Source organism: Anas platyrhynchos, chromosome 20, assembly GCF_047663525.1.
Source record: "Anas platyrhynchos isolate ZD024472 breed Pekin duck chromosome 20, IASCAAS_PekinDuck_T2T, whole genome shotgun sequence".
In the NCBI taxonomy this organism is placed as follows: Eukaryota; Metazoa; Chordata; class Aves; order Anseriformes; family Anatidae; genus Anas; species Anas platyrhynchos.
In genome coordinates, this window is record NC_092606.1 from 10,809,274 (window position 1) to 10,824,285 (window position 15,012).

Sequence of the window (15,012 nt, forward strand, 5' to 3'; positions counted from 1 at the left end):
CGCACTGGTATCAGCATCAGCACTGGTATCAGCATTGGCACCAGCACTGACACCAGTACCAGCACTGGCTTCAGCACCAGGCACTGGCACTGGTACCAATGCTGGCACCAACACCAGGCACTGGCATCAGCACCAGCACTGGGAACTGGGATCTGTGCACCAACACTGCTACAGGGCATTGGACACCAGTACCAGCACCAGCATCAACACCAGGCACTGGGAGCTGTGAGCCAGCACCAGCACCATGCACAGCACACCGACACCATGGACTGAGCATCAGCACCACGTACTGGGCACGGGGCAGCAGAACCAGGACTGGCACCAGTACCAGGCATTGCCCAAGTGGTACCAAGCACTGGGCAGGAGGCACTGAGCGCTGGGGAACACTCACTGGTCACTGCACGCCAGCTACAGGGTACTGGCCACTGGGTACCAGCACCGGTACCAGTCTGCATACTGGGAGCTGCACAACTGTTGCTGGGAGCTGGCACCACACATCACACACCAGGCACCAGGCACTGGGTCCTGTGGCTCTGTCTTGCAAAATCACAGCCTGCTCTGTGCTGTCCCTGTCCCTGTCCCTGTCCCTGTCCCTGTCCCTGTCCCTGTCCCTGTCCCTGTCCCAAAACAGTGCTGGGGTTGGAGGCAGCTGCTTTTGGGGACATTCCCGGCCATGGGACCCTGCCGTGAGTGCTGGTGGCACGTGGCTGTGTCCCTCCTGTCCCCATGGAGGGCAGGGGAGGACACTGGCACAAGACAGCGGCCGGGGCATCATGGGGTGCTTGTGTTCCCAGCCATGAAAGGGGCAGCGGGGGGCTTGGCCAGCAGCAGCTGGAGACAAAGCCGGAGCCAGCCCCAAGCAAAGGCTGGGACCATCTCGCTCCCGCAGCTCTGCCCCCAGCACTGTCAATGCTCAGAGCCTCGTCCCCTCCATGCCGCGGGGCCACGGCCAGATGGCTCCATGCACCGTGCTCGCTTTATTCCTGTAAACAGCCCATGGAGGCGCAATCAGGCACGTGGGAGCCTGAGCAGCACCCGGGCCCCGTCCATCTGGGGCAGCGGGCAGCAGGCAGGAGTGGGGCAGGGGCAGGCAGGGGCAGGTAGGGGAGGATGGATGCTTAAATCCCTAATCCCCGCAACAGTGCTTTCCTCTGAGAGGCAGCATTACTGGGGATTACTCACTTACACGTTCCAGGAGCTCATCCCTGTCTCCCGGTGCCCTTCAAGGAGCAGCTGCTCCCATGGGGGGGCACTGAGCCAGGCACTGCTGTGATGAGCTGGCTGTGCTCAGCCAGGCCAGCAGGAGATGTGTGCAGCCTCCAGCAGTGGGAATTTGGCCAGGGCCTCGCTCAAGGAGCCCGGTGCCTGGCAGAGGCTGTGGGATGTGGCTGCAGAGCTGCAGCCCGGGCTTTAAATAGAGCATTAAAAGCTGAAGGGATCAGCTGCGGAGTGGGAGGGGGATGCAGGGGGGCAAGCCCAGGCTACGTCGTGGCAGCTGGAGCTAAAGGGGGTCACGCTCTGTCCGTGCCTGGCTGAGGAAGCGTGCTGAGTGTGCCCAACACAGCCACATCACAGCGGGGAACGGGACCTTTTGGGTTGTCCTGTGCATTTTCCCCGTGAGAGCAGGGCAGCTCTGGGACGTGGTGATGTCCCCATCCCTAGGGGTGCTGCACTGGCTGACCTGGGCCAGATGCGTTTTTCTTGGTGGGGAATGAACCAGGAGAAGCAGCAGTGACACGGAGGGAAGCCGGCGGTCCCCAAGGCACCCTGAGCACCCCGGCCTCCCTCGCCCTGGCCAGCAGCAGCAGCCGGGTGCTGGCTGGGAAGGGAAGCTGCAGTGAGCCTCGACCAGGGGCCAGCGCTCTATAATTATCATGGGAGGCTGAGTTATTTTGGGAAGAGGCTATGCGCTGCCAAAGCTTTTATTCCTCCAAACCAAAACAAGATGGAAAGAGCCCATCCCAGGATGCTGCATCCGGCGGGCGCGGGGCCGTTAACCCCTTGCCTGCCCACTCGCCCCCCCCCGCCCACACCCCCCTCTCTGCTCCCATTCCCCCAGCACCGCACCGAGACGGGTCCTTGGCTCCTCGGTGGGCTTCCCAAGGGGGAGCTGCCCCCAGCCCACCCGTGCACAGCCCATGGGGCCAGGGCTGAGTGCCCATGCCCCAGGGTCAGCCCCCTCCTCTCACACTGGCAGGTTCAGAGGCTGCGAAGCCGCTCACAGCATCCTCCGTGAGAACCACTATTTTTAGCTATTTTGGTTGCAACGGGTCCATTTTTTGGGGCCTCGCCAGCATGGAGGCTCGGCAGAGGAATGCCTGCCGGGGTCACCACCTAGCCATCCCTGAGGGCTCAAAGCAAACTTCCCAGCGCTTCCCACAGGACACAGCCTTGGAAAGACGCCGACACGTGCCCTCGGCACTTTGCAGCCTCAGAAGACCCCCTGAGACAGCCAAGCAACTTCCAGGCTGGGAGCAAACTCATTTTTCCCAGCGTGAGGAGGATGAGCCGCGTTGTGCACCCCGGGGTGCCACCCAAGTGCCTGGGTCCCCCCCTGTGCTGGATCCCTGCAGGCAGCCAGCGGTCCCTGAAACACTGCACCAGGGTCTCGCAGGCACCCAAAGCCACACCCCGGCATCTCCGCATCCTTGTGCCAAGCCCCTCAGGCTGCCCCTCTGGACCAGGGTATGGAGGCCTCCGGGGGGCTCAGGCATGGAGTGAGCTCTGTGCCACCCCCTGAGCCTTCCCACACTTCATCACATGCCATCGGCCCCCAAAAACCCTTTGCAAAGTGTTCAGCAGATGGTGCTGACCCCTCCCCTCCCCAGCCTGGGGACGCGGTGGCAGTGGGGAATTGGCAGCACCCGGTGTCACCTCAGCCAGGCCATCACTTACCTCCATGTCTGGAGCCGCAGCCAGAGAGGGGTCAGCACCGGAGCAGGCAGAGGACAACAGCCAGAGCGAGGAAAAGCAAGTTTTTCCATCAGTAGTGGCTGAGGATTTCTAGGGCTCCTTGCATGTTCCCCCAGCTCCCCACAGACCCCCCCCCCAGGCCAGGCACAGGGCACAGTTCGGGTGGCACGGCGTGTCAGTGTGTCCCTGCTGCAGAGAGGGGCAGGGCAGGGGAGGCAGCAGCGTGGTGGGGAAGCTCAAACGGCAGCGGAGGGGGCCTGCTGCCTGCCCAGGCCTGGTGGCCGAGGGACCGGAGCTTATACAGCTGGGATCGAAGCGCTGTGTTTACATAGGCCCTACACAAACTGCCACAAGGGGCCGGCCTCACCTTTCAGGGACCAGAGGTGGTCGGTGTGCCTCTCGTCGGCCAGATCTGCAATGGAGAGGAAGGGCAGTGAGTGATAGCTCCAGCTGCCACTGGTGACCACTGCCCCCGTGCAATGTCCCCTCCGTGATGTCCCCAGGCTGTGCCCTGGCTGGATCCCTGTGGCCAGGGTGGAGTGGAGGGGACGAGGACATCCTTGACGTCCTTCCTGGGGCCCTTCTTGCCACATTTACAACTCCCTCCCGCTCCAACCGCAGCAGGTTCAGCCCAAACTCACCCATGAAGAAGGTCCTAAATCCAGAGGCCTCCGGCTCCCTGCCTGCCACGTCCCCATCATTGGTGTCACAGCCGGAGGGGAAGCTCTTGGGCATCACCTCCTGTGGGACGGCGGTGGCAGGGGCTCTGCCGCATGGTGCCAGCTCAGCCGCATCCTCGCTGGAGCCACCTCTGCCCGCCGTGACCTCCGTGATGGCACCCAGCCCCAAGGAGCCAAGCTCGGTGGCATTCGGCCTCATCAATGGGGACATGGGGCGCGGGGCCACCTGCTGCTCCGGGTGCACCAGGGGCCACCAAGCCGAGTCAGGGTCAGGCTTGGGCAGAGCCCTGGCAGTGGGGACATCCCTGGCGAGCAGCAGGGGCAGGGGGACAGCTGGGCCCTGGCGGTCCCTACCAGGGGCATGGGTGTCCTCGGGGGAGTGCTCAGTGGGGCGTGGGAGCACGGGCACGGGTGTGGTCTGGGTGCCCTTGTCCCTCTTGGGAGGTGGCGGCGGGGAGGGTGCCATGGGCCAGGAGCCCCCGTGGGCCACCTCCGCCTCCACCACTCGCCGCAGCCGCTTGGCCGTGAGGTGCAGGGCGCAGCGGTACTCCTCCTGCTCCTCGGCACGGGCCTCTGCTCTCTGCACCCCCCTGCTCTCCCACGGGGCTGAGGCCCCCATGCTGGGCTGGGCTGGTGGGGGCTCCAGGGGTGAGAAGCCCAGCGTGGTGCCAGGCTCGGGGGAGGCCCGGTGCAGCACGCACCGGTAGCTGGATTTGTCCCCGGGTTGTTGCGGGGCCCTGTGGGATGGCTTGGTGTTGGCGATGGCTGCGGGGCTGGGTGGTGCCGGTGGTGGGGACGGGGAGCTGCTGGTGGGGTGGGCAGCACGGGGGGCTCGCTGCGGGGCTGGGGGTGTGGGCAGCTGGGTCTTCACATCGACCCACGGGGGTGGCAAAACCTCCGTGCTGGGCTCGGTCTGGGTCATCTGGTCCCTAAGAACAGCCCTGCTGCGGCAGCGCTGGGGCCGGGCCAGGGCCCCGCGGGTGTCCCGTGGGGGGCAGCCCCCAGCTGGTGGCTCTGCCTGGGACAAGTTGCTTGTCATGGGGGCGACCGAGTGGCCACTGCTTTGTCCCTGCCCTGGTCCAGGCTGCGGCCGGCCGCTGGCCCTCGCTTTTAGTCCCACCCGCCGGGCACCCAGGGGACTCTGCAGGGCCACCAGCAAGCGGCCCGATGTCACCGGCTGCACCAGGCACATCCCGCTCCGCAGCTCCATCACCATGCAGGGCAAGCGGCTGCGGGGGGGCTCGGGGACCTGTGGGGATGGGGTGGAGGCGCTGCCAGGCTGGGGGGCAGCAGCCGAGGGGTCCCGCGGGGTGTCACTGTCTGGTGGCAGCAGAGGGTTTGGGGCCATGGGGCTGCGCAGGGCACGGCCGCGGCTTGGCTGAGATCGGTCCCCGGGGAGGATGGCACGCACGAGCCCGGCTGCCCGCGGCGATGGTGTCCTGTGCCCGGAGCGGAGAAGCGGCGCAGCGTGATGTCACCAAGGGCACCGGGCGCTCCTGTTCCTTCACCAGGGTGACAAGAGCACGGGGGTGGTGCAGGACCTGGCTGGGGGTGCGCTCAGGCTGCTCCATGGGGTGCAGCCACCATCTCCCCCCAACTCCCCCAGGTGCCCCTTTAGCAAAGGAGTGGCCAGGGACACAGCAGAGGGGACAGGCTGCTGGCACGGTCCTGAAGGCCCTGACTCCGGGCAGCACTGGAGCAATAAACCACGAGGTTTTCCTTGTGATGTACATGGATCCAGCCTGGATCCGATTCCCTTTCCCTTATGGCTGTGCAGTCTCATTGCCTGGCTGCAGCATTGCCTAGGGCCACCCCGTTGTCACCACCCCGTCCCCTCCATCTCCCTCCATGCTGCTTGCAGACACAAAACCTGGGGGTTGAGGTCTTCTCCAGCCAAAGCTCGAAACCCTCCCAGGGCAGGGATGCCCACGTAGCTGGGGACCTGTTCCAGGGTGGCTGCACCCCACGGCCACAGGATAGCTGAGGCTGGCAGGGACCTGGGGATGTCATTTGTTCCAGCCCCTGCTCCTGTAGGGCCACCCATGGCAGGGTGCCCAGGACCACCTCCAGGTGGCTTTTGAAGATCCCCAAGGATGAGATGCCACCTCCTCTCCTTCCCCCAGGCAGGATGTGGCCCCATGCCCACACTGTAGCCTGCCCTTGTCCCCTCAGGCGGTTCTGGCACACCCTGGTTTGATGATGGTGGCCCTCGGGGATGTTTCTCCAGCTGGTGCCCGCAGATAAGGAGAAGCCTTCGGGAAGCCGAGTGTGGCTGAGGCAGTGACACGGAAGCAGCCGTCACTGCCCTGGACACACGCCAAAGCCAACCGAAAGCTGGGCTGGGAAGGCAGCGAGGATGCGGGGACACACAGGGCCACCACTGCCTGCGCTGGACCACGTGTGGCCACCTCGCCTCGCGCTGCTCGTGGAGCTCAGCACTGGGGAGAGCAGGGGCAGCGCATGGCCAGCCCTGGGGCAGGGGGGCAGGGAAACACGGCTCAGGGGTCCTGGGGGGCAGGAGGAGGGCCCCCCCTGGCAGGGGCAGCCCCTGTGCAAGCGAGCGAGTCCCAAGCAGGCCGGGCAGCGAGCGGGGAAGGATTTATTGACCGAGGGCCGGGGTACATCACAGTTTGAGTTCCCTTCCCGCCTCCGGAGAGGACGTCGCGTTTGACTTCCCGGGCAAAGTGCGCGGAGAGGCTTCACAGTTTCATCCTTCGGTAAAGCAGAACTGAGGCAGTGACAAATGGCAAACTACGTCGTATGAAAAAATAATACAAACTCTTCTCTTTAAATATCTTACAGAAAATGAACCTGAATAAAGAGCATGAAAAGCACCGCACGGAGCGGCCCCCTCGTGTTGGCCCTCGAGGGGATCGAGACGTCCCCGCGCCCACGGGCGCACAGAGACCTGGCTCAGCCCAGGAGCCCCCCGGGGACGTGGTGGTGGTCACGGCACAGCGCAGGCGGCAGGGACGGGGAGAGCGCTGTGGGGACGTGGGGAGCGCTGCGTGCCCGTCCCCACGCCGCAGGTACCGCTCGCTGTGCCCGCAGGGACGGGGCGGGAGCAGCGTCAGTGGGGACAGCCGGGGCATCGCTATGAGGATGCCCAACGGTGGGGAGGTGGGGGGGGGACAGGGACCGTGCCCCCCCCCACTCATGGAGGAACGGGGACGCCCCTACTGTGTTGCAGTGCAAGTTCACGGAAACCCAAGGCACCTCCGCGAGGACGCGGGTGTGGGACAGGGGAGCCCCCGGGCGTGCAAAGCGGGGGGCCGTGTGGTCACCAAGTGAGCGGAGGGGGGGATGTCCCCCCCGCCCCTCGCTCCTGGGGGGCCAGGGCTATGTACGGGGGGCCGTGCAGGCTGTGCTGCCCGGGGAGAGCCAGCTCCCAGGGACGGGGCGCGAGCACAGGGGACACGAGGGTGGCTCCGGGGCCGGCCCCGGGCCAGAGGAGATGCTGGCTGCGGCTCCCATCTCAGCAGCTTAGACGGGGTGCAGGTGGGGGGCTCTGTCGGGGAGCTCAGGGTGGGGGGGCAGCCCCCCCTCGCCCCTCCGGTGTGTTTCCCAAAAGGCTCGGGTGAGCTGCTCCAGCTGCGAGCTCAGCGGCAGGTGGATGTCCAGGTGCATGCGCAGGGTTTCCAGCCACTGCTCCAGCTTGCCAAAGGACGGCCTGAGGAGAGAGGGACATGTGGCACGTGGTGTGCCACCCCCCGTGCCGGCAGCCCCCCCAGCCACACAAGCACCCCGATGTCCCCGAGCTAGGGGTCTCAGGGCACCAGCACTCACCGCTTCTCGGGGTCCAGGTCGCAGCAGCAGACAGCGATGGGGAAGAAGCTGGGGGGGCAGGCAGGGGGGCAGTAGCGGTCCAGGAAGCCCCGGACGTTGAGGCCGAAGTCAGTGGTGCGGGGCAGGTAGTCGGGGTCGGCGCTGACCCGGCCGATGATCTGGGGAGGGAGCGAGGGAGGAGAGATGGGCACCAGCGGGGACGGCGTGGTGGCACTGGGGACAGCACGGGGGCAGCAGCACTCACCTCGCAGAGGACGATGCCAAAGGAGAAGATGTCCACCTTCTCATCATAGCTCCTCCCTGAAGGGATGGACGGGTCAGGTCACACTGCGTGTCCTGTCTGTCCCCAGGTGTCCCCTTCCTGGGGACGAGCCCCAGCTGTCCCCGTGCCCCCCGCACCGCTCACCGTTGATCATCTCAGGAGCCATCCAGTACGGGTTGCCCACCACCGTGTAGCGCTTCTTGCGGTCCGGCTTCTTCAGGTTCTTGAGATGCTCGGGCTGGTTCTTCTCATCCACCATGAGCCGTGCCAGCCCGAAATCGGCCACCACCACGCTCTTGTTCTGGGTGGAGGGAGGGGGGTGAGGCGTGGGGCCAGCCCCATGGGGCCACCCAGGGCCGAGCCCCTGGGCCGGGCTGGTGGCACAGGCACGGCGAGCCTTACCTCGCGCACCAGGCAGTTGTGGGAGTTGAGGTCGCGGTGGATGATGTTCATGGAGTGGAGGTAGGCCTGGGGGAAGGACGGGATGAGGACAGGTGGGGGGAGCACTCGACCCCCACATGCACCCAGCCCACGGAGCCACCCCTTCAGCGGCACCGTCCCCAGGGGCTGCTCACCATGCCAGCAGCGATGTCCTTGGCGAAGCTGACCCGCTGGCTCCAGGGGTAGTGGCTGTCCTGTGGGGAGAGGGAAATGGGGAGGGGTCCTGCCCTGCCGCGGGGTGGGGGCGTCAAGCTGCCCCCTGACCTGCTCCCCCCGGCACTCACCATGCTCTTGATGAGGCCCCGCAAGGTGCCCCCCTTGATGTACTCGGTGATGAAGTTGAGCCTCTTCTCCTTGTAGAGCACCCCGATGAACTTCAGCACGTTGGGGTGCTCCAGGCAGCGCATCACCTTCACCTGGGGGTGCGGCACCCGTCAGGCACACCACACCCCCCCGGGACACCCCAGTGCTCCCCAGGCAGACCCTGCGCTATTTGCCCTGGATTGAACGGGCATGGAGCTGCCAGGCCATCCCCACACCCCCTCCCAGCCCTGTCGCAGCACCACCCCTGTGGGATGCACCACACCAGCACGGGGAAGGACAGCCCCATCCCTTGTCCCCCCAGCCCAGGGAGCCGCGTGCCGCTCACCTCTTTGAGGAAGGTCCTCTGCGTCTCCTCGTCGAAGCGGATCAGCTCCTTCATGACCATCACCTCGCCCGTCTCCCTGTGCGTCACCTGGCAGAGGGCAGGCGCTGAGTCGCTGGCTCCCACCTCCGGGGACACCCCCAGGACACATCGCCCACCTCCTCCCCACACAGCAGGGCCGGGGGAGATGAGACCACCAAGCTCATGACACCAGTGGCTGCCCACAGCCAGCAGGGGCTCTCTGCTTGGGAACGGTGCCGCCGGTGTCCCCCCGTTGGTGACACACCTTGATGGCCTGGCCGAAGCAGCCCTTGCCCAGCACCTCGCCGTGGATCAGGTCGGAGGGGCGGAAGATGCGGTGGGCGCGGGAGACGACACGCAGCGACTCGGAGCGGCCGATGTCCTTGCGCTGGGAGGCGGGCGAGCCCACCGAGCTGGAGCCCGGCGACTTGTCTGTGCTGCAGCTCCTCCTGCGGGACAGACGGACGGACGGACGCGGGGTCACCCTGGTGTCAGCACGGCCGGGGATGGATCACGGGATGGGGACGCGCGGCGGCCTTACATGACGGTGCGCTGGCGCATGGCACCGAGCTCCCCGCAGGGCGTGGGGGCCGGGGAGCGCAGGGGGCTGCGCAGGTCGGGGAGGGGGCTGCACGCCAGCGCCGACTCGCGGGCCAGGGGCTCGTGGGGGTCATGCTCGATGGTCAGCTGGAGCAGGCGGCTGGTCTCCTGGATCAGCAGGTCAATCTGGGGGCGCAGAGGACACAGGGGTGGCACGGGGGCGGCATGGGGGCACCCCGAGGGATGGCCGAGCTGGGGGGTGCGGGGGCAGCGTACCTCGTCCAGTGGCACGTGGCCGATGGGCGTGCCGTTGATCTCCAGGATGCGGTCACCCACGTGGATGGAGTTCTTCATGTCAGGGCTGATGCAGTCCGGGTCCACCCTGCAGGGCCAGCATGCGGCAGGAGGTCAGCCCCTGTGGCTGTGTCCCTGCTGGCTGGGGACACACTGAGCGGCCCTGTTGGTCACCCCTTGTGGCACGGTGCCCACAGGTCACCCTGAGCACATGGGGACACTCTGACATGTTACCCACAGGTCACCCCAAGGGGGACACACTGACATGGTATCCCCAGGTCACCTCGAGCACATGGGGACACGGTGGTGTAGCACCCACAGCCCTGCTGGCCGATGGGCGAACACCAGCACAGCGCCCCACACCGCCCTGATGGCTGGGGACACGCTGGCACAGCGTCCACAAGCCACCCCAGCTGACAGGGACATGCCACCACAGACAGGACCCCACAGTCACATCTATCCTTCACTCTCCCACGCCAACAAGGCCCTGCAGCGGGCAGCTCCCACCGGCTGAAGGGACCCGACCCCCAGGAGCAAGGGGGTGACGCGGTGACGGGGCTACGCACTCTCGGACACGGACGGTGCGCGAATGCTCGGCGCCGCAGCCCTGGGTGCCACAGTGCTGGTCGATGGAGACGGAGAAGCCACGCTTGCCGTCGGAGCAGGCGGGGATGGAGACGAGGGTGACGGTGTGCGGGATGCGGGAGCCCGGCGAGTCGGGCAGGATCTGCTCGATGACTGGCGTCACCACCATCTGGTAATAGCAGTGCCCGCTGCGGGGCCGAGAGGAGAGGGGTGGGCATGGGGGGGGACACACGCACACGGGGACCCGCCAGCCCTGCCCGCCGCGGCTGCTACCTACCAGTACAGCTTGGAGCGCTCCACCAGCGCGTAAGTGTCCCCGTCCCCGATGAACGTGTGGCAGTTGAGGCAGCTGAAGCACTCGGGGTGGTACTTCTGCTCCCCGGCCACCTGCAGGCGGGCTCCGTCAGCACGAGGCACCCTCGGGTGCCACCCCCGGCCTCCTCCCCGCGCAATGGGGAACTCCGGGGTGGCCGCGAGGACCCACGCGGAGAGAGCGCCGTGGGCGAGCGTCCCCGCAGCCTTACCATGACGAGCCCCTTGGTGATCTGCTCGGCGCAGCCGTGGCACAGCTCCCCGAAGCGCGCCCAGTAATCCTTCTTGCAGTACAGCCGCCCATCCTTCTCGTAGTACTGGTGGGACAGCGACGCCCCGCACTCGCAGCACCTGTGGTGGGGACCGGGGGGGCGCATGGGGACACGGCGGGGTGACAGCCCCACGGAGAGCCCCTTCCCCTGGCTGCCAGCGCAGGCTGTGCCCGTGTGTCCGTGTGTCCGCCTGTCTGTCTGCCACCCACCCGGTGCCAGCGGGGTCCCGCGGGCCCTGCTGACGGTCACGGCCCCGACGTGACTCAGGACGCGGCCGCCCCCGCTATTTATGGGACGCGGGGGGGGGGGGAGGGGGGGCAGCCAAAAGGGGGGGTCCCCAAAATCCAAGCTCGGATGGGATGGGGCCAGCAGGACGGGGGCTGCGGGGCTGGGGGGGGGCGGTGCCGGGGGGTTGCTGGGGGGGGGGGTGCGGGGGGGGCGATGCCGCAGTGCCCCCCCCCGGGGCCAGGAGCAGCAGCAGCGCGGTGTGACGTCACGGCGCGGAATTTCCCCACCCCATGACGTCACCGCGCGAGGACTCCGCGCCGGCCCCGCCCCTTTAACCCCCCCGCTGCCGCCGCCCGCTGAGCCCCGACGGGGCGGCCGCTGGGTGTCACGGGGGGGGGGGGGCACAAACGCCGCCGCCCCGCAGCCCCCGTTTCCCCTCGCCGCCAGTCCCGTCCCGTCCCGTCCCGTCCCCCCCCCGTTAGGCCGCGGGGCCGCGGGGGGAGGCCGCAGGCTGCCGGAAACCCGCCTGCCCCGGGGCGCGGGGGGGGCCGGATCCAGCTGCAGCCCCCGCAGCGCGGGTTGCGCTGGGGCTGGTGGCCGCGGGTCTGTCCCTCTGTCCGTGTGTCCGCCACAGCCTCGGGGTGCGGGGTGCGAGCATGGGGGGGGGGGGGTCAGGAGCCCCCCGGGGCTGCAGAGGAGCGCGGGTCCCATCCCGCCCCCCCCCTCCCACCCCCCCCTTACTTGGCTCCGGCGCTCAGCGCCCGGCTCTTCCTCAGCACCGCCGCCAGCATCCTCGGCACCGGGCGGCACCGGGCGGCACCGGGCGGCACGGCACAGCCCGGCCCGGCACGGCCACACCGAGCCCCCCCCGGCCCGAGCCGCCCCCCCCCGGCCCGGCCTCCTCCCGTCGCCTCCCGCTGCTCGAGGCTCGGGGAGGGCGCGACAAAGAGGAAGCGGGGAGGGCCGGTGGCGGTGACATCAGCCCGCGGCCCCTCCGCACCCCCCGGGAGGGAAGGGGGGGGGGGCAGGAAGCCGGGCCGGGACCCCGCGGGACGCCGCACGGGGGGCAGAGCCCCCGCCGCCCGCTGTCACCTCGGTGCCCCCCCCGCGGGTCCCACCTGAAGCAGTCGGCGTGCCAGTCGGCGTTCAGCGCCTGCAGGTACTGCCCGTCGTAGATGCCCTGCCCGCAGCTCGCACACACCGGCAGGTCGGTCCCTGGGGGACAGGGCTGTCACCCGGCTGCTGTCACCCGGCCACTGTCACCCGGCCGCCCTCCCCAGCCCGGGCACGGCCACGCCACAGGCTCGCAGCTCCGGCCGCCTGCGCCACCCCCCTGTGCCCGCAGGGACCGAAGCCACCCCCAGCTCCCAATCGATGGATCCATCGATCCCCGGGCTTCGGAACGGGGACAAGGTCACTGCGCTCGTGTCCCCAGCATGGGGGGATGTGGGGACAGGGCTGAGCACGGGGCAGGGGTTGACCTCTGCCACCAGGACGTGGCCAGAGTCCCCGTCCCCTCGGCAGAGGGCTGGCTGGGACGCTGCCCCCTGGTCCCCCCAGAGGCAGTGCCAAGGGGAGCAGTGCACGTCCCCGGGGTGCTGGGTGGCTCCAGGGGCTGGTGGTGCAGGGGACACAGGGGGACATCGGGACACAGGCCCCATGGGGCTGGCAGGGCATCAGGGACATGGAGGGGCACAGGGCAACGGAGAAGGGGGACAGAGAGGAGCAGGAGTCGGGGAGGGAATGTGGGGCAGGCGGGGGATGCCAGAGGGGCAGGAGGGGTGACCCTGGGGTGGGAGGGTGCAGGGGGCGTGTGGGGGTCCTCACAAGGGACACTGGGTGGGATGGGGACGCAGGGGGTGCGGGGGTGCCTGGTGCAAGGGGATGGGGGAGGCTTTGGGCAGCAGAGGGGTGCAGGGAGGAAGGGGTGGGGTGATGTGGGTGTGGGGGATGTCGGGGTGCCCAGTGGTCAGGGGGATGTGGGGAGACTGGGGGGCCCAGCAGGTCGCAGCTGCAGGACAGATGTTTGGGGTGCACGGAGCGGGGACAGAGGGGATGCCTGAGTGCTTGTGGTGGGCAGGCAGGGGGGCATGGGTGGGGAGGGATCTGGGGGGCACACGCTGGGGTGCAGGATGGTGCCAGGGGGATGAAGGGGTGAATGAGGCGTGCAGGGGGGGAGAGGGGGCAAAGGTGTGCTGGATGGGTGCAGGAGGGGATGAAGGGGGGGGACAAGGGGAGTCTACAAAAGAACGAAGGGCTGCAGGATGCGAGGAACAGAAGATGCTTGCAGGGATACAGAGGGATGCAGGATGGGTGCTGGAGGATGTAATGGGGAAGACGGGGTGCTGGGTGGGTGCAGAGAGGGAGGTGGGGGGGGGTGAAGGGGGTGTGGAAGGAGCTGAAGGGGTGCAGGATAGAAGGGGTGCAGCGGATCCAAGTTACGTGCAGGGATACAGGCGTGCAGGATGGGTGCTGGGGGATGCAGGCACACGCAGGGATGCAGAGGGGCGCAGGAGCAGCGTGGGGCTGCAGGACAGGGAGCGGGCTGCCTGCAGGGGCACCAGGGGCGCAGGATGGGTGCAGGAGGATGCAGGGGGTGTGCAGAGGGTGCTGGGGCACGGGGCAGCCAGGGTGCAGGAGCATCACAGGATGCACGCAAGGATGCAAAGGGCGATGAGGAAGATGACGGCACTGGAAGGGATGCAGGGGAAGGGTGCAGAATGGAACAGGGCACAGGGACAGGGGAGGATGGGGGCCCGCAGGGTGGCATGGGGCGCACTGGGGGGTGCGGGGCTCAGGGCAGGAAGGTGCAGGACGGGGGGGGCTGCAGAGGCACCGGGAGAGTGGGTTTGATGCAAGGAGTCCAAGGGGTCCAGAGTGGATGTGAGGCGCAGCCGGGATGTCGGGGTGCAGGGGAGGATGCAGGCTGGGTGGGGGATGAGGGGTGAGCTGGGGGGGCAGGGGTCACAGGGGTGCAGGGGGGAGTCAGGCTGGAGGGGGCTGATGGGGGTGCAGGCTGGGTAGGGGTGCAGTAGGGGATGTGGGGGTACAGGGGGAGATATGGGGGTGCAGGGGGTGCATTGGGGGATGTGGGGGTACAGGGGGAGATGTGGGGGTGCAGTAGAGAGATGTGGGGGTGCAGGGGAAGATATGGGGGTGCATTAGGGGGATGTGGGGGTGCAGGGGAGCACAGACTAGATACGGGGTGCATGCAGGATGTAGGGATGCTGGAGGGACACAGGCTGGATTGTGGATTGGGGGTGTGGGGGGGATGCAGGGGGAGATGTGGGGGTGCAGCCTGCATGGGGGTGCAGGGGAAGAGATCGGGGTGCAGGGAGAACGTCTGGGGGCAGCCGGGGCTGCAGGCGTAGGGCTGCGGTGGGGAATGAAGGGGACGACGCCGGGGTGCAGGAGGGGTGCGGGCTGCACGGGGCACGCGGGGGAAGATTTCGGGGAGACACCGGGGGGGGGGCGCGGGGGGGGGCGCGGGGGTGACCGGGGAGACGTGGGGGGGGGGGGGCGGCAGGAGGATGGGGAGGGGGCGATGCGGGAGCGCGGGGGGCCGCGGGCCGGATGGGGGCCGCGGGGAGGCCGTGGGGGGGGCAGCGCGGAGCCGGGGGGGGGGCGGCGGGGGCCGGCGGAAGCGCTGAGTCAGGCGGGGCCGGGGGTCACGCACCTTCCTCCTCCCCCATGGGCTCGTCCCTCCAGGTGCAGCACAGCAGCATCAACCTCATGCGGCCCCGCCGCACGGCGCCGCGCCAGGCCCGGCCCGGCCCCGCCGCACCGCGCCCCGGCCCCGCGGCCCCGCTCCCGCTCCCGGCCCCGCCGCTGCGGCTCCGGCTGCGGCTGCGGCTCCGGCGGCACCGGCGGCAGGGGACGGGCCGGGGGGCGCAGGGCGCCGGCGCGGGGGCGGGGAGGGGAGGGGCCTGGGGAGGGGGCGGGGATGGGGGCGGGGATGCGGGGGGTGGCGGGGGTCGCCGTGAGCCCGGGGGGGCGTCCGCGGGTGTCCGAGGCGGGCAGGGGGTGTCCCGC

The 15,012-nt window shown here is 68.5% G+C and overlaps 2 protein-coding genes across 2 annotated transcripts; both read right to left on the minus strand.

The window, feature by feature from the left end:
• Positions 1-2,252: 2,252 nt before the first annotated feature.
• On the minus strand, positions 2,253-6,041 carry LOC139999164 (uncharacterized). Its single transcript, XM_072026186.1, has 2 exons — positions 3,555-6,041; positions 2,253-3,325 (listed from the first exon to the last, which is right to left on the minus strand). The coding sequence occupies exons 1-2, from the start codon at positions 4,939-4,941 to the stop codon at positions 3,249-3,251; spliced, it is 1,464 nt and encodes a 487-aa protein (XP_071882287.1). The 5' UTR covers positions 4,942-6,041; the 3' UTR covers positions 2,253-3,248.
• Positions 6,042-6,175: 134 nt separating this feature from the next.
• Positions 6,176-14,844, minus strand: LIMK1 (LIM domain kinase 1). Its single transcript, XM_038165754.2, has 16 exons — positions 14,657-14,844; positions 12,099-12,195; positions 10,693-10,831; positions 10,446-10,555; positions 10,150-10,356; positions 9,566-9,671; positions 9,291-9,475; positions 9,015-9,198; positions 8,732-8,818; positions 8,367-8,498; positions 8,217-8,276; positions 8,044-8,109; positions 7,786-7,942; positions 7,624-7,679; positions 7,380-7,537; positions 6,176-7,263 (listed from the first exon to the last, which is right to left on the minus strand). Exons 1-16 carry the CDS (start codon positions 14,712-14,714, stop codon positions 7,077-7,079), a joined length of 1,989 nt encoding a protein of 662 aa, XP_038021682.1. The 5' UTR covers positions 14,715-14,844; the 3' UTR covers positions 6,176-7,076.
• Positions 14,845-15,012: the final 168 nt, after the last annotated feature.